Below are 17,683 nucleotides of genomic sequence, written 5' to 3' on the forward strand. Positions count from 1 at the left end.
CAATAATGGTAATAGTTGAATCAAAACTGTGAAACTGCAGTTAGTCCCAAAAAGAAAGATGAATAAATCTGGTGTTAACATTTTGCTAAACGAGCAGCTACATTATTTATGAGCTACTGATTTAAAAAAAAAGGTACAAATAAAAACCCTTTTTCAATAAATAAATGAAACCATATTAATAAACCGTTTTGACTAGAGCACGTGTATCTGTTGACTGTAAACGCGGTTCGTGTCCAAACGCTCGACAGATAAGAGTGGAAATAACTGGTCACAATGGCGACAGGTGTCAGCGCGTACCTTAGCTGTCATAAAGACGCCGGAGGGTCGCAGCAGCGGCCGCCATGTTCGCTCAGTCTCCCCCCTTTTCTTTTTCCGCCTAAACGGTATAAATAACCGAAGTGTTTTGTCGTCAGCCGACACGTCTCCACCCAAACGCCTCCAGCAACACACCAGTGACACACCGAGGTTGGAGCTTTTTTTTTGATGGCGTGTCTCAATCCCCCTCGAGACAAGTGCATCTGAGGACCTGGAGCTCCATCAAGTTACATTTTAAAAATAAATAAAATTGGATTTTATAGTTGCACAAACTCGGGATATTGTGGTATTTTTTTCCATATTATTTGAAGGTGATGATGACACAGTTAATGGAGGTTTAAAAGAAAGGGGGACGTGTTTATTAGGAGCTGGGATCTACAAGGACGTGTTGAATGAATCTGGGCGTGTCGTTTTGCCAGATGTTTCAATCCCGAAATAGAACCAAAATATTACCGAACCTTTTCCATTGAGCAAAAAGATCGGTTGAAAATTGTTCCCCATCCCTTTGGTTTGATGGTGTTTGGAAGGGCCACCTGTTTGATAGCAACCTGTTTATGCTTAAAATAAATCTCTAAATAGATCATCTCAAATGAAAAATCCTTACAGTAAATCTCTAATAGCATCAATATCTTGTTTTTTCTTTCCGCAAACAAAGCGAATTAAGAAAAAAACGCAATTAGCGGATGAATACAGAGTCAGAGCGAATAAAACATGTCGTCGTCTTATAAAGTTTCCCCCAAACAACACGTATTAACTTTTTTTTTAATGAAATGATATGAAATGATTCGATGTCAAATAAGTAAACGGGTGACACATCCATCGGTTACTCACCACCGTCACGGTGCCCAGCAGGTGGGGACCCCGAAGCTAGATCCCATTTTTCACTCGCGAATAATCTCTTTTGTTGGTAGGATGAGCAGCGATTTTGAGGATTAAATCTCTCGTCTGTTGTCCTTTAAGTCCTGGCCGTGCTTCGAGATGTCATGGTTTTAGATCGTTCTTCTCTTGCCTCTCCAGCCGCCCTTTCACGCCGTGTGGGAAATCAATGCGCGCTTCCGGTTTTCTGAGGCGACGCGCAGAGAGAGAATGTCATTAAGTATCTGGTTCTTTCCAGAAGTTGCTATGCATTTATTTTTAAAGGGTGTACTTTCAATAGTGTTTTGGAGTAACAAGTAGATGATCATGACATTTAAAAATGAATATATGTATAAAAAATATAATTAAAAAAATATACTGCGTGACGAATTTATGAGGAATATTTAATTAAGAAATACGACAAACAAAATCATTAGAATAAACCGAAGCATATTTAAATAGATTTCATTGTATCATTCATTCAAAGATTACGGGTTAATAGTTGTTTTTTTTTAGTCCTTAAGCTAGCGACATTAGATCGGTTGAACACTTTATTGTACTTATCTTGAATTAAATGAAGTACTTTATCAATGTTGCAAAGATTTTATTATGTTCATATTTCTTCGCGATGAAAACTGACATCTGTTGAAATCCAGTAGTGAGTCATAGCTAGAAGTCTTTAAACACACACCTTGGTTGTTTGTGACATCTGCTGGATATTTGATGTACTACAACCATTCTCTGTTTTTTTTCCATCAACTTTGATAGTTAAAAAACATAAACACCGGGAAAAAACAAATAGCTTGTTACAGGATAGCATGTATTTTTTACACAATTTACAGTGCTTGTCTCAAGTACATATAAAAGACGGTGTCAGTTTTCTTTTGTGAAAGTTGTGTGAAATCCCATAGCATCCCCGGCCCCTAACACTCCCAATAAATATTATTTTTTATTCTTGGTTAGTGTATATTACTGTGTTGATTTTTTTTTTAATTTGTGCTTGTTACCAACCGGAAATAAATAGCAACGCAAAGCAGGACAACAGGAGGAGAATAGGAGTAACTAGAGGTTGTGCAAGATGGGTGGAGAAGGCCGACTTGCTGTGGCAACGCCTGACGGGAGCCAGACGATAAAGGAGTGTTAAAGGATTCAAGTAGGTGATGTATTTAAGAATACAAATTAAAGTTTTTTCTTTGGATGTTCTTTTGCTTATTTTTGGGAGCTACAAGTCATCATGTTCCCGAATACATTTCCAAAATAGAATTCCAGTCCTTTTTTGGCAACTATCTGAGACTTCACTGCAGCCTTAATTAGAAACCAAGTGATGAATGTAAAGGTTGTGTTCTTGCCGCGGTATCATCCGACCTTGTTACATCGCAGATCTTTTACACTTATCTACGAGTCCTTTACATGTAATACAACAAACACCTCTCAAGTTGTTTGCATTTTTCACTTACACGAACATGTCAATCTAATATGAGCCCTTAAAGTTGTTGGAAATATAGAGGATATGAGATGATGATGTTTACTTTGGGAAACAGATGATTTTATTTTCATTGGTACAGAGATATACAAAGTTATTAAATAAAGGAAAAGGCTACTTGTGATTTCAGTTGATTGATCGAGTGATCAGTTGATGAAAGAGTGTCAGTCAACTGTGGCTTTTCAAGAGCCATGTGAATAAGTCTGTCAACTCAGTTTGTCGTTTTTACACTTTCCTTCTTTGTTGTTCCGCCGAGAACAACAGATCAAAAAGAGCAACATGTGATTGGACAGACAGTAAAAACAAAACTCATTATCTCAGACGGTCGTTGGTGGAGTTTCACAATCAGATTGCCAGATTTACATCACAATGTGAACATGGGTTCCACTTGCCTGAATGATTGAAACTCCTACTGAGCGCATCACTGGCCTGCAGAGTATCTGTTTGTTGGTTAATCAGATGGAATCAAAAGATGGAATTCTCATATAACTTTGAACTTTTTAACCTTCTTATTGCTGTTTCATATTTTTTCTGTGTGTCTACATGTACCTACAGTATTGACCCTTACATATATTTGTATTGTTATTAAATGTCTAAATGTAATACATTTATTATGTTTTATTTATAATTGCAGGACGTCTGCTTTAATTCACAGTGTATTGTTATGGAATACTCTCTTGTAATAGTGAATCCGTGTTTCCACAGTGCATGTTCATATCACCACAAGTAGAAGGATTGACACATAAACACAGACATGCAAAGTGCCGTCACATGACCGGGCAGGGCCTGTAGGTGTGGTCGTCTGCCAAGGAAGGATTAGACTGTCCTCCTTCTCTCTCCTGCACTCACTTCTAGTGGAGGACCATGGGTGGCATCTGTGCTCACGGGTGAGTAAAACATTTAAAAACAAATGTTATTTTTGTAAAATGAAATATATATAGATAGAGAGAGAGAGAGAGAGAGAGAGAGGAAGAAGAACTCGGGGAAGAATCAGAGACAGTCTGTTGCAGCCATTAATCCCTCTTTCAAGAACCGGTGTAAGCTCATTTCAGACTGATAATTACTGCGGGAACAACATGGCTGAAGATACACATGCCTGAACATAACAAAGATTATAGTTTGGAAGACAAACTATTGCTCTTGTCATCATTACAACATTTCAAAGAGGTCAGAATATGCCTTTAAAAAGTGACATAAATTCGGATTTACTTGGGGTTAACTCTCCTCACTATTTCCTCATATATGTAGAGTATAACATGCATTATTAAATCCCAAATGCACTTTAACTCAACTTTCATAAAGGGAAATATAGTATAATTTATAAAGGGAAAGAGTGGGATAAAATTGATGAATGAATACATGCACTTGAGTCTATTCAAGACTGGATTGATATCTGTTATTTTCAATAGTTTTGCAGATACAAAAAGTAAACGGCTTAATTGAACTAGTTGGAAATATATTTTAGATTAAAAGTAATAATATTTATCCAAAAGTCTTGATTCTTATCTATTTATTCCATCAATTACAACATGGTTCTTTATGTTTTTAAAATGGTTTATATTCGATACATGATCGTTTAATTCCTAATGATAGTTTTTAAAAGTAATTGTAAAATATCCATACACGACGTAAATTGTCCTCTTGAAAAACATTATTCTTAAACTCTATATTATATTAGCTGAAATAAACATGTTAAATGTGCGCATGCGCGCTTCCTCTCGCTGCAAGAAAATACCCTGGAGAGGACTGACGTTCAAGCAGAAACGAAGCGCAATAAACGCGCTGGAAATTCTCACAAAGTTGTTGGATGAGGTGAGAATGTAGTTGGAGTTTTTACCTGTTCATCTCTGGCTTGCACCACTGCAGCTGGCATGACGCTTTAGGCGAGTCGAAAGTGCTGATTAGAAACGAAAGCTTGTTCAGTCACAGGTAACCATTTGTATTTCTCATGAATCCACTGTCACCTGATTTATTTGCATACTTTTTAAATCAAATAGAAAAAGGGATCAATCGAACCAGGCTTTCTTAATTATAAAGGGGGTACATATTTAATACGTAAAGCAGTTTTTGTAGCGTTTCTTTTTCTTGAGCATGGGAGGAGTTTTTTTTTCCAGAAACTGTTCTGGAACTTGTCCATCAGGGTTTCACAAACCTATGAGGTATTTGACGAAGGCATCAACATACTTGTGATGTCCATAACGTCTTTACATCATTTTCCTTTGTCACATTTCGAGTACACCAGGCAGTACATGGGGGTAGTTGTGTGAGTTAAACTGATTATAAATACATTTGAATAAATAAACATTTATTTGTGATCACAAAGAACAAACGCATGACCAGATATAAGTAAGTAATTTTTATTTATATAGTGCTTTACTAGACTAGGGTCACAAAGCGCTTGAACAATCAAAACAATATTCAATAAAGTATATATTTTAAAGATCAAGAAAAAACTGATAACACAACAGGAGTTCCAGAAAATCAAGGAAAAGCCTGAACAAATAAAAACGTCTTAAGATTTAATCTCTTCCTCTTTCAGAAGGATTTTATTGATGTTAGGAGGACTATAAAGTTTCCGATGGAGGAAGAGCTGAGCCCACTTGAGAGGGACCTCTCCCTGACAGTGGTCCTACAAGGAGGGCTGGAGGAAACCACCACAGTGCACGGCAGGTGAGTTACATCACTTACACATCACTCGAAATTTTATTTCAAACTTCTTTTTTTTTTACATTGCAGTAAACCCGTGATGGACCTGTTGGTGACTCTTTGTGCAAATTACCGCCTGAATCCTTCGGACTACACCGTGGAGTTTCTGTCCCAGAATAAAAACACCATCACCTTTAAGCCAAACTCGCCTATCGGGTCACTAGACGCTGAGAAGATCGTACTGAGGCCCAAAGCAGTGGAAGAAAAAAGCAGTAGGCCATACATGCCTGAGGTAAGTGTTTCTAGTGGCTGTGACTTTAGTTTCATCCAAGTGTATTCATCCGTCTCACAAAATACTTAAAAACAATCTAATAAGGTTCTTTGCATTCAGGCCAGTGTGCGTCTGCTGATCAACTACAGTAAAGCCCACAAGACGGTGGTGCGCGTCAACCCAAAACTGCCGCTTGAATCGCTGCTTCCACTGGTGTGCGACAAGTGCGAGTTCAACCTAGAAACGACCGTCTTACTGAAGGACGTCCAGTCCGTCGAGCCGCTGGACCTCACCAAAACCTTAAGCGATCTCGGCCTCAGAGAAGTCTATGCCAAAGACACGGCTGCCGGGGCGCTCGAGGATCTGGAACCAAAGATGGCGGAACCAGGTACGATGGATGTTATTTTCAAAGCTTTTTATTGTCAAAACTTAAATTGTTTAGATATTATTCTTGTTTGTTTTTTTAATTTTAAGGCAACATTATGAGATTATTAGTGTTTTCCTTCCACATTTGTTAATGCTCTCATTTGAATAGTCATGTCTTGCTAAGTAGAACTCTCTAGCTATTGGTTTCAACAAGCTATTCACTCTGTAACTGTCACATGATCACCAAACTGCTTTAACGGTTTCGTTCAGAGGCATTGTTTTCAGATAGACAAGTGGGAGACCGTTTCATTTTCTTGAAAATTTGCGAGGATGAAATTGATGTCAATACATTGTCACACAAGTCACACTATGTGTAGCCAGAAATGTTCTTTTATATCCTACTTCTTGTCTATCTATATGGCTAAGCAATTCTGGGGAGAAAATCCAGTTGTGATGTACATTTAAATCATTTATTTTAACCAATGTTGCTATTTGTATTCTTTTTTTTTTGGTCATACTATACAAGTCAACAACATATAAAACTCCTGGGGCCAAGCCTTTATACTATGATGACATTAGATCAATTGATTGATACAGAAATTGATTTGAATGAAATATATTTATTACATTTTTTAACTGTAAAACTTAAATAAAAGGGCGCACTCACAACATATCTGGAATTGACAATATAACAAATAATAATAAATAGCACAGATGAGAGTTAAATAATAAATACAACTACACCAATGTAGGAAAAAAAACTTTTTATCTGTCTGCTGTTTTTGCTTCCACCTATTGTAAAATGTGACATTTCATTTGAATCAAAACTGGTTCAGCCTTTAACAAGTTTCCAGCAGCATCTACAGGATTTAATAACTGTAAGATGACACGTTGGTTTGAGTGGATCACTTATACTTTCTACATGAGACAACAGAAAACATTTAAATGATGAATAATACATTGATTTGCTCCGAAACAGTCGAAACACCAACAGATGTCTTGTCCTCAACACCTCAGCAAAAAGGTTCGCCATCAGCAGCCTAGAGTAGAAACGGTTGAACACACGTCTGTGCAGTGGTAACGCAGGTGCTTCTATTTGCAGTACCTACGCCAAAGAAGAGCAACAATCGAAAGGAAAAAAATGGTTTTCTAGGTTTGTTCCGAAGAAAGAAGAAAACGATGGAAATGGTAAAGTATTACTTGATTAAATGTATGTATTTGATTGTATTATTTATGTTATTTTTTTCACATTCAGACCAGTGTCGCCAGCCCTCCTACTTCTCCGGGCCTCCAGAAACATGCCAAAGAATTGGACGTCCCCTCCTCTTGCACACCTGCAGCAGACATGCATAAGAAGAGACCAGCACCACCTCCACCTGTCGCTCCATCCATCAGTTGTCCACATGACATGACCACCTGCCATCTCAATGGAGGACCGGTATGAATCTACGTTCTCTCTTTTTAAAGATGATTCCTACAAACATCTGATTATTCTCACCTTAAAGAAATCAGCGGATTGCACCTTAAGAAGTACCAAGAGAAGAGCTCCGCCTCCTCCATGTGGTTCCTCACAGCCAGAGCAGCCAGATGAGGCGACTGCAGAAGGTAAACTCCTCCTTTGACCTTTTCATTAGCGTGCGCTAAAAATGGTTGTTTACATTCAATTCCTTATTTAAAATAAGTGTAGCTTTACATAATAGAGCAGCGATCAAATCATACGTGATTTTAGCCCCTTGAGTGGCACTGGTGTGCTCAAGTCGCAAGTGACCTTTTTACACTGATGCGGTATAATAAAAATACATTTAAAGTGGGTTTCGGAATCCTTGGATCCGCCAAATCCCACGACCTTTAGTCGGCGTCGCCAGAGGTCAAGTCAGTTTGACGTTAAATCAAGATTAGAATGTCAAAGTGAATACCGTCAAGTGGGAGATTGAGTCTGTAAATCCGCCCTGAAATGTAGCTTTTTATCAGTGGGAGCAATTTAACCTGCTTGGGGGCAATTAAAGTGACCCTGTGGCTCGATCGTGGAGCGGTCCGACTCCTGTCTGCTCCACTGATAGATCCCTCGATTGTCCACGACTTCGCTTGTCTGTGTTACTCTGTCTCACTCTGTGTGTCCTGTCCTAGAAAACGAATCTATTTGATGCATTTTCTTAATTCTTATGTAATGTTTGGAACTGTCATTTAGATGGAGCCAGATCTCTCAGCTGTTATGTCTAGACGTCAGCGTAACAATAATGTTCCCTAAATACTGTGTATTTGACTGGGCTTTACAGCGGTGAGTCAGAGACGGCGTTTTCATTTTAAGAGCGACTTTTTTTTTTTTAACTTGCCAAGAAAATAAAAAAGGAAAGAATTCAAGAGGAGCCTTTATATCCTTTATTAAACAAATGTACATGTTGAGAGTTTGAAAAAAAGGAGAATTTTTACCATTGCCATTGTGCTTTTCTGACACTATGGGGAGCCAAAAACAATATTTTTAAATGTGAATGGACCTTTGGTGACTTTTTCACAATAATTTTAGAACCAAACTAAAAAAAGAAGTAGCTAAATTAAGTATTGGATGGAGGTCGGCATCTAAGGTCATTTGTAAAGCTCTTTCCTATGAGCTGTTCTATTACTGAAAACTATTTAATGCCATTGATTACACTTTAAAATATGTTAGACCTTTACACTATAGTTGTAACATTTTGCTAATTTTAATTCAGATATGTTTAAGGGTATTTATTAATGTTAAAAAATATTATATACTGTACAGTATTCCCGAAATGTTGGCTGAAACGGTAAAAGGAAAATGCTGGATTAAATTCTTTCTGTAAAGCCAATTTAAAAAAGGGATTAATCTCGCCTATAAATCTAGTTCGTTTTTTGTGCTCACTACAGTCTAATTCAGTAAATCTAAATGCATACAGTAAAGCTCACGTATGTAAAATTTATATTTGAAGGATATATCTTGATTTAAGTCTACAATGGCTCGCTGGGCTTCATGTTCTGGACATGATAAGACTTAATACATTCTGGACAGGAATGTTAATTCCATTTAAATAGATGATCTAATTAGAGAGAAGACCATGTCCACTCATCCCCCTTTTTGGTATCATTTCATCTCCATCTACTTTAACTTTGATCAGTGATTAAATAATTAACATTAACAAGTTGATCCAAATGTGTTGGAGTAATTTATTATTTACTATTATTGATTATATTATCAGAATAAAAGGCCATTTTTTTTGCATCATTCAGGGAAAGTTTTTCAACATTTAAATAAGTTGGTGAGTAGTTGATCATTGCCAAATGTGGAACTATTCATGAATAAAACATCCTATGAAAATAAAAATAAATAGTTAAATATATTGTTAATTCTGAACAAGAGAAGCCCATAGAGGCCGTAGTAAAATCCTGATGGTTCAGTATCTGATGCTGTAGGAGCGTCTTGGTGTTTCGCTCTGGTTGTTGTCTTTTAGCTGCGATTGTGCTGAGCTGGTATCATTCCAAGGTTGTTTGAATGCCTCCTGGCCTCATGACCCTGCCCTCCCACACTTGCATAATAAAGTTAGAAATTTCCGCTTAAGATGCTGTTTTAATTTTGTTGCATGAAGCTTAATTATAAAGGTCGCGCTGGAGTCTTTCAGTCTGAAGATGGCCGCTCTCTCTTCCTGCCCACAGACTTATCACTGCCACTGAGATCTGGTGCTGCTGTTTCTTCCTTCTTGTCATCCTTCCACTCTTCCTCTTCTTTCTGTCCATCCATCCTCCTCCTGCTCTTGCCCTGCTGTTGTCCGCTGCTTGAAAACAATTGTATTATATTAACCTTGTGTTATCTCAGGGTCAAGGTGACCCAAAGGCCTGAAAACGAATGTGTTTGTTGTATCCCTTGTGTTGTCTCTGGGTCAAGGTGAATGACCTCCCTGGCTTCCATAAATACATATGCAGTGGCCTTGACCCAAAGGCAACACAAGGGATACCACAAATGCATTGTTTTTCAAGTTTATAATAAAAAATATATATTTAGATGAGCTTTTTAACTACTTTATTCCTCTTCATAACCATGAAATGCTCTAACTTTTGTGTTGTTTCTAGGAGATGAAGACTTGATAGAGGATCTAAAAGAAAGCGATGAGTCGGGCTCTTTGATCCTTTCCCGCTCTTCATCCTCATCTCCGCCCACGTCCGTCTCCTCTTCATCCTCGGCAAGTCAATCCGTGACTCATCTCGCCCCATTTCAAAGTAAGGACCTGACGGAAGCGCACCACGCCCTGGCCAAGGTCCTCAACTCTTCGGTGTCCAAAGGAGCTTTGGTGCAGCATCTCAGGAACAGCAGCATCAAGTACAGCAGCTCCACTAATCCATATGGGGAGAGGGTGGAGGGTGGCGGGGATTTCAGAGGGGAACTAGAATCCGTTCTTAAATCCAAACTGCATTCTGAGAACGAATGGGAGGAACCTGCGTGGAAGAAAGGTGTCAACACTTTTAAAGTACTTCCAAAAATGACCAAAACCACAGTTGAATCTCCAGAGAATGATCCGGAACCTTGTCCGTCTCCACCTCCGAATGATACTCCTCAAGGTTCACCTCCGCCCGAGGGTGAGGACAGTGAACACGAGACGGACCAGAAACATGAATGCGAAAATGATTCTCTCAACCCAATCGCGGACCAGTGTTGTTCTGAAGTGGAGGTTGAAACCCAGGTTAGTCAAGAAGTAGACGTGGAAGTGGAAGATGCATTTGGAGACGGATCAGAGGAGGATCTGGCACCACCAGTCGAAGAGGAAGAGAGGCTTCAAATAGACCCAGAAAGTGCACCTGAAGCAGAAGAAAAAGTAGAAGACGAGGACTTCCCTCCCCCTCCTCCTCCCGTCTTCTACAATGATGACGTTCCTGTAAAGGAAGAGAGAGACCAGACCGCTGCCACCCCTGCACCTGTAGCCCCGACTTCAAACTGTCACCTGCTCACGGAGCAGACCGATAATGACACGCCGGCGCCGGAACCCCCGGAGAAGACGCTCTCGGCGCCGACACGGTTCGCGCAAGCGGTGGCGCTGGCTGTGCAGAGATCTCGCCGGAACAGCTGTGCCAATGACAAGCTGGCGGAGGGGTTGGCAGGCTTCAATGGAGGCCTCTCTTGACCACCCCCGTGGATGGAGGACAATACGACGTGCCTGTCTTTTCTTAAACTTATTGTAGGAGAGAGAGAGAGTTATCACTTCAAATAATGCACCTGAAGAAGATTTTTTGTCACTTCTCTGTATAATTTATTATATTTAAGCACAGGTTGGTGTTATTCTTAATTTGAATCCATAGCTCACTTTACACATCTGCTGTGAAGGCCAAATATTCTTAAGTTCATAATTTATTTTTACTGAAGATTTCTTGTTTTAATCTCCTTTTCCCTGCAAAAGCTTTGTTTAAAGATGTGCCAAATCGGATGTAACGCAGAAGTTCTTTCATGTTGCTGTTGTAAGGATAATAATAACATTATTTTGCAGTCTTGCTCACACTGTCTTTTCTTTTCTTCTTTGTCCAGTGTAGTTTTGCTTTCACACCAGCAGGTGGCAGAAGCGCGTCGCTTTAAAGAGTCGGTTCCTAGAAAGAGGTCTTCTTCAGGCCAATTTGAAAATAACATTTAAAAACCGGGTTTTTTATCAAAAAACTGTCTGATATTCTACATTTATTTTGAGAGCCTGATTTTTTTTTAAATGAGGACCTCTAAATCTTCCGATTTTTTAAGAAGTCTAAAGAAAATAAATCCTGCTCTTTGCCAAACATTTTGACACCTTCGTGGATAAACTCGGTCCACTTTGCTCTCACTCTTATGTCTTTAACGGACCTGTAGCTCGGGGCGATACTGCACAGCTATACTTGGGTGCCAAAAGAAATCTGCACTGCTACTGTATATGTATTGATCCAGTCCTGGCCTTGGAGGAACAGCAGGAGCAACGGAGAGACCCAGCCAGAACCGCCTGTGGCTAAAGCTCCTTGTTTGCCAGGCTGGACTGTGTGGGCTCGCTTCAAGACTTTCTCTCTCTCTAATATTTCTCACTCCACCTGAGGAGAAAGCGGGGAGGATGGGTTACTGGTGGATGATGGGAGGTGACCTTAGACCCTGTCGTGTTTCTGCGGCGATCCCTCCAGAGGGAGCGCCCGGGCCCTCAAGGGCACAGCCATGTCACAGCGCCGTTGTCATGGAGAATGCCATTACTGCCCCTAAGGGAGAAACAGTCTAACGTTTAAGGTAAAGAAAAGTCTGAAGGAGAGACACGGATGCTGCAAAGTAGCATTTTTATTCCCCCCCCTCTCTGCCTGAAGCAGTGATATCCAATGTTAGTGACAACTCTGACATTATCCCTTTTTTCCAGTGAAAGGTTGTATTTCAACTTGAGCCCAACTGTTCCTCTCCATCTCCTGATCGTGCAGACAACAGATACCTGGATGGATAATGGGGGTACAGCACCAAATGCTAGCCTGTCATGTACATTTATGTGTGATGTAATCAGTGCCGGTGAACCCATGAAGGAGGGAGCGTTGAATCTTTTTCTCCGGGGGATGAAATGGAGTCGTAAATCTACAAGGACGCTTCAGTCGCTTCCACTCAAGCTGTCGCCAATTATTTATTAGTGCTCAATGGTGAGGATCACAACCCACAAACAATTCAACTGTCTTTGCATGTCTTTTTTTATTTTTATTAATTCCATTACAGTAATATAAAATTCTATATACATAGAAATTAAAATATATTATTTTCCATTTCTTCAACTTATTTATTTTAATTGAGCATTGAAAAGTTAAATCAACATTTACACACATTCATGTGTCAACTTTAAGATTCCTACATACAGTATATTCAGTATATTTTAAAGGTTATATACATCGGGGTTTCCTGGGTTAATTAGTTTATTTCCCTGGTTAATTTATAAAAGTTATTTTTAAATTAAAGTTTGAAACGAGTTTTATATAGATTTCAAACACCAGATCCGATCAAAGGATCACGTGATGACAGATAATCACTTTATAAAATATCATGAACAAAAAAATAATAAAATACATATTTTAATTACTTACGGTAAAAGAGGACCAACAAAAAAATGAAAGATTCCACAGAAATTATAAAAAAAAAAGCTTAATAAAACTTCTATCTTTTTTTAACCATCAGTAACTTTATTAACAAAACAGACGCACACATTTACGGCTTAGAAAATGTCGTAAATAATTACGACATAAACAAACGCGCTACAACAGAAATACTGAGATGATTAAATTTATCTCCGAAATGGAGTTTTATTCTTACGCATCCTTTAATGGCACAGAAAGAAAAGTGATCCCATTTTAAACTTATTGATACGTAAGTACATTTTTTCAAATCCTTTCACAGCGTAGTGTGAGCAGGTATGAGCAGCAAAGCTAATGAAGTTTACCTGACGTTGATGTCGCGAATACTAAAAAAAACAACTGAGAATTGTATCTTTTTTTCTAAACATGTCTTATTCTATTCGGTTATGGCTCATACAAAATAAAGTGTAAATGACACGCAAATTTAAAAAAAGTAAATGTTTGCCAAAATACAGATTAGTTATACTTTCACGTAAGTGTGGGAAGTTTCCTTAAATTTAACATCCGAGGAAGAAAAATGTTTTCTATTGTATTTATGAATACATTTAATGAAAATTAAAATTTTTAATTGTATTAATATAAACTTTCAAAGGTATTTTAATTGATGCTATAACAAGTCAAATAAGTTTGTTTGTTTCTCTGATATTCTGCATACAATGATGGGGAAGTGTCAAGCCAAGATCTTTAGCAGTATAATCTAACTTTTGTATTTATAATCTGCAATTTGTTTGCACTTTTCCATCACAAATGAAATCTTTCTCTTATTTCTGATTATAGGTCTTTCTCTTCCCTAATATTTTCTATTTTCTTGGCAACTACTATTTTCAATAGTGTTGTTTTCCTTTAGAAATGTGTATTTCTTCCCTTTGTTTAGAGATTCTCTTCATGTTGGATGCAATATTAAAAATGTTGGGATTTGGATTTTCTTTATACTCTATACATTGACTTGGTTTATAGATTAAGAGTGACTAGATAATGATGATAAGTAAAGGTAGGTTTAAAGGTTATGTCATTACTTGGTAGTTGATTATAAGAATCTATATTTAATTATAAATCAATATTTTTGCTGCTTTTAGATACGTATTTACATTTGTATATAAATATAAAGTGGTGATTAAAAGTTTTGACAAGTCAAAACTGTCCTGAGGAAAAGTATACAAGGGAATAAAAATAGCCTATGAGGCCCGAAACATTGTGCTTTGGCCCACATGCAGGAACCTACTGCACACACGAATAAACAAAAATGTTAAATCAATACAACAATAGCTGGACTACACAAACACCGGTAATGTCTATTTATGATTTATTTATTCCTTCATCTCTTCATTCATCTCTATTTAGTCCTCCATCAGATGTATCTGCTTTGTGGTTAAAACATGCCCACGAGCTCAAACGAGCCCGAATCTGATTATAAAACAGCGAGTAGGCCCGAGGCGCGCTTCACTGGCTACACTTGATGTGTGATGGAGGTGCACTTGTGCATTGTAGACTACTAATATATGTGTGTTTACATGGCACGTCCATGCTTGGCGAGAAATAATCAATAGATGAATCACCCAGAGCAGTGTTGTTCTCAGTGCAGCTATTCTTTTCATTCACCTTGGGAGCGGAATCCATCAGGCCTCCCCCAAAGTGAGGCTCGGCTGCCTAAAACATCACCAGTGCTTGAGGGGGCTTGCTTGGAAAGTGATGCAGGGAGAGCACAGTTGACCCTTCACCTCCTCCATGTTTGCGCTCGCTTCCCTCCTCTTTGGCGAAGCGGCAAATCACACAGTTCCTGCCTCATTGGCATTGTCAGGCGCTTACAGTAGTGTTTCTCTGCATTGTGCTCGTGGTTAACTGGTTCAAATGTTATGGAAATGATATTTACCTCCTCTTTGATGCGCTAAACTCCTAACAGGCGGGTCTGTTTTCCCTCTCTGCGGCTGAGGCGAGAAAAGAGGAGCTATAAATACAAATGATAGGGGAACGTTGATGCCCAAAACGGAGCTGCATTGTTGGACTAAACCTCTTGAATCCCTTATCTGCCAAAGATATTCTTTTATTCTAAATAAAAAAATGTATGTGTTGCCCTCTCATTAATTTATCAAATTATAATTCAAAGTTATAACTTATTGTTTCTTGCAACACTGTTCCTTCTTCCCGACGACACATTCATATATATATATAACACTGCCCATCGGAGCTTGAAATAAAGAGAAACTTCGAAAGTTTTTTTTACTGTTATTATTACAGGACCTCTGCTAATTTGCTGTTTTAAATTTATACCAATAGGGGGCACCATAGTACCTGCTACTGATCCCTGAACGCTGACGCTCGTCGAGTTCAACGCCGCTTTTTAATTACATTTGATGTCGACACAAAACTAAATTTCACAGTTCTTATATTTATTGAATTAAAGAATATATATAAAAGTATGAATTAGATGGGAATTGTATATACGCATTTACTTTTTTAAGTATCTCTTTTGATCAACTCTAAGTAACAGGTTGAAGAAAAGTAAAAACAAGTGCATGCATGTCAACGTTTACTTAAATATTTAATAATAATTCATTTACTATTTAGCATTTTTCCCAAAACTTTTTCACAAGTTATTCTAACTAATTAGAGGTATTTTCAAACATTAAAATATAGGTCTAAAAGTAAGAATGGTATTATTATGCTTTGATAATATCTATTATAATCATTGCGCACTTTCACAGTGAATCAAAGTCAAAGCCTCTTCTTCTTTTTAGATAAATGCATGTATATTATCCAACTTTATATGTATATATATATATATATATATATATATATATATATATTTTGTTTTTGTTTTGTTTTTGGATATAATTCAAAACTGTATTAGTGCTACTAATAATTGTGATTATTTCTAAATAGGTGGCTCAAATTTCGAGTCATTTAAAAAAGTAGAGTTTTGACTGTTTGAGTTCTTATAGGCATTCTGTGTTGGATGCGACAACGTTCAGGGTTGTTGAATATGTCCAGTAAGCATTTCAATACCTGATAAGAAACACAAGTAACTTTAGTGGTTCCCAAATATTTTCTTTAGGTTTCATCTGCGCAAAATGATCATCAATTTGTTTTGTTACATATTATGAGATCAATAAGGAAACATGTAAACTAGACTTCAATACATAATTATATTTAGAAATTCAATATTGGGTTTAGTATTGTTAAAATAATTGTTCAATTACATTCAGGTAAATAGTAAATATTTGGTTACTGGAAAGAGTTATGACTTCATTCTTTCTTTTAAAAAAAAAACCTGCAATCCTAAAAACTAAAATATAAAATGGATTCAAACTGCTTCTTTCTTCTTTCCCCCCTTTTTTTGGTTGTCATCATTAATAATTCATCTCTTTCCCTGGATGCTAAAACAACAACAAACACAACAACAGCTCAGATAATGTATTCAGTCAAAAGCGTCTTGTATTGGGAGTGGAGAAGAGGGGACAGCAAAAATGTGCACTGGAGTGAGACAAGAGAGCACCCCGACAGGGAGAGGCTCAATGTCACTCCACAGCGTGGCATGAAGGAAGAAAAACAAACGCCAGAGGGGGATGAAATAAAACATTTATATCAAGTAAAAGGAAGACGCGGTTTGTATGTCATGAAAGCCCAATTAGAGACATTAGTGTCCTTAAATGAAGGATCACAGTGAATAATTTGCTTCTGCAATTCTTTAGCAAAATGATTGTACCATTGTGACATTGGTGACAAATACATATATTTTAACAGGGGGGAAAAAAAACGAGAAGAAAAGCTTTCAATGCAGAGAGGGAATGAAAAAGAAACAATAACTCAAGGTTACTTGGCCGCTGTGCCAGTTGTGCAAGGCAGTCGTCCATTGACTCCGCTGCCTTACTTTAAATCTCTTCACTCCTTCATTTGGAGGAGCTCAACCTTGAATGTCTCCAGTGTGAACCAGTGCCCCGGCTTTCACATTACGCCAGAATGGATCCTGACTCATTCAATTTAAGCCCATCAAAGACGCACAATACAAGGCAAATTAGCTGCCATTATTTAGACACTTGCATGCCCCCAAATTTGAGGTTATGTGACAATTAGTTACATTTGTCTCCTCACACGCATGAACCCTTTCAACACCCTTTTTTTTGTACTTCCATGAAATAAAAATGGATTACAAAATGTGTCATTAATATGTCATAAATGATCCAAAGCCCATCTTCCTATTAAATAAATATCTTGTCTTGCAGTTATTCAGTTCTCTTCAAAAAATAAATTGTTATAATTAGAAATGAGTCATTCATGTATTCATATTAATTTTAAAGAACCTAGTTGGGAAGAAATGCTGTATAGTCTCTTTGATATTGAAAAAGAAAAAAGGTAAGTTACATTTGATTACAATCTCTAAACCTGGCAAGGATTTTGATAAATATTTAATGTTCCTAAAAATGTTTGTATGTAATATAATGTGAAGAAAGAACTACATTAATTAATGATCATTTGTGTTTAAGTTTATTTTTACACACGTAAACAACTGAATAGTTAAATAGTAAAATAACTAATAAAATATGACTATTTAATATTTTTTATCATATTTTTATATTTTATTATCAAATAAAAACGTGATAAAATAGGAATTTCATAAATTGGAAATTTTTTCAGGCTCTGCT

The 17,683-nt window shown here is 37.5% G+C and overlaps 2 protein-coding genes and 1 long non-coding RNA gene across 4 annotated transcripts in view; 1 reads left to right on the forward strand and 2 right to left on the reverse strand.

Annotated features, from left to right (window-relative positions):
* LOC148079857 (sodium channel protein type 2 subunit alpha-like) overlaps positions 1–1,309 on the reverse strand; it is a 31,168-nt gene extending 29,859 nt beyond the window's left edge. For both annotated transcript variants that reach the window (XM_087791539.1, XM_087791540.1), the window contains exon 1: positions 1,147–1,309. The gene's annotated coding sequence lies outside the window, so the exon portion shown is untranslated. The remainder of the gene's footprint in view (positions 1–1,146) is intronic.
* LOC148079854 (uncharacterized) overlaps positions 1–17,683 on the reverse strand; it is a 195,851-nt gene that overhangs the window by 106,313 nt on the left and 71,855 nt on the right. The gene's annotated exons all lie outside the window — the stretch shown is intronic.
* On the forward strand, positions 4,417–11,085 carry LOC148079858 (uncharacterized). Its single transcript, XM_087792574.1, has 9 exons — positions 4,417–4,465; positions 5,193–5,323; positions 5,390–5,591; positions 5,691–5,958; positions 6,916–6,960; positions 7,039–7,124; positions 7,192–7,374; positions 7,442–7,541; positions 10,017–11,085. Exons 2-9 carry the CDS (start codon positions 5,232–5,234, stop codon positions 11,060–11,062), a joined length of 2,022 nt encoding a protein of 673 aa, XP_087648700.1. The 5' UTR covers positions 4,417–4,465; positions 5,193–5,231; the 3' UTR covers positions 11,063–11,085.

This window comes from Callionymus lyra, chromosome 5, assembly GCF_982586985.1.
Source record: "Callionymus lyra chromosome 5, fCalLyr1.hap1.1, whole genome shotgun sequence".
Classification (NCBI taxonomy): Eukaryota; Metazoa; Chordata; class Actinopteri; order Syngnathiformes; family Callionymidae; genus Callionymus; species Callionymus lyra.

Coding starts and splice junctions, on each gene's coding strand:
- LOC148079858 (XM_087792574.1), top strand. CDS start 5,232: ATGGAGGAAGAGCTGAGCCCACTTGAGAGGGACCTCTCCCTGACAGTG. Junction 5,324..5,389: donor ACCACCACAGTGCACGGCAG/GTGAGTTACATC, acceptor TTTACATTGCAG/TAAACCCGTGATGGACCTGT. Junction 7,542..10,016: donor AGATGAGGCGACTGCAGAAG/GTAAACTCCTCC, acceptor TGTTGTTTCTAG/GAGATGAAGACTTGATAGAG.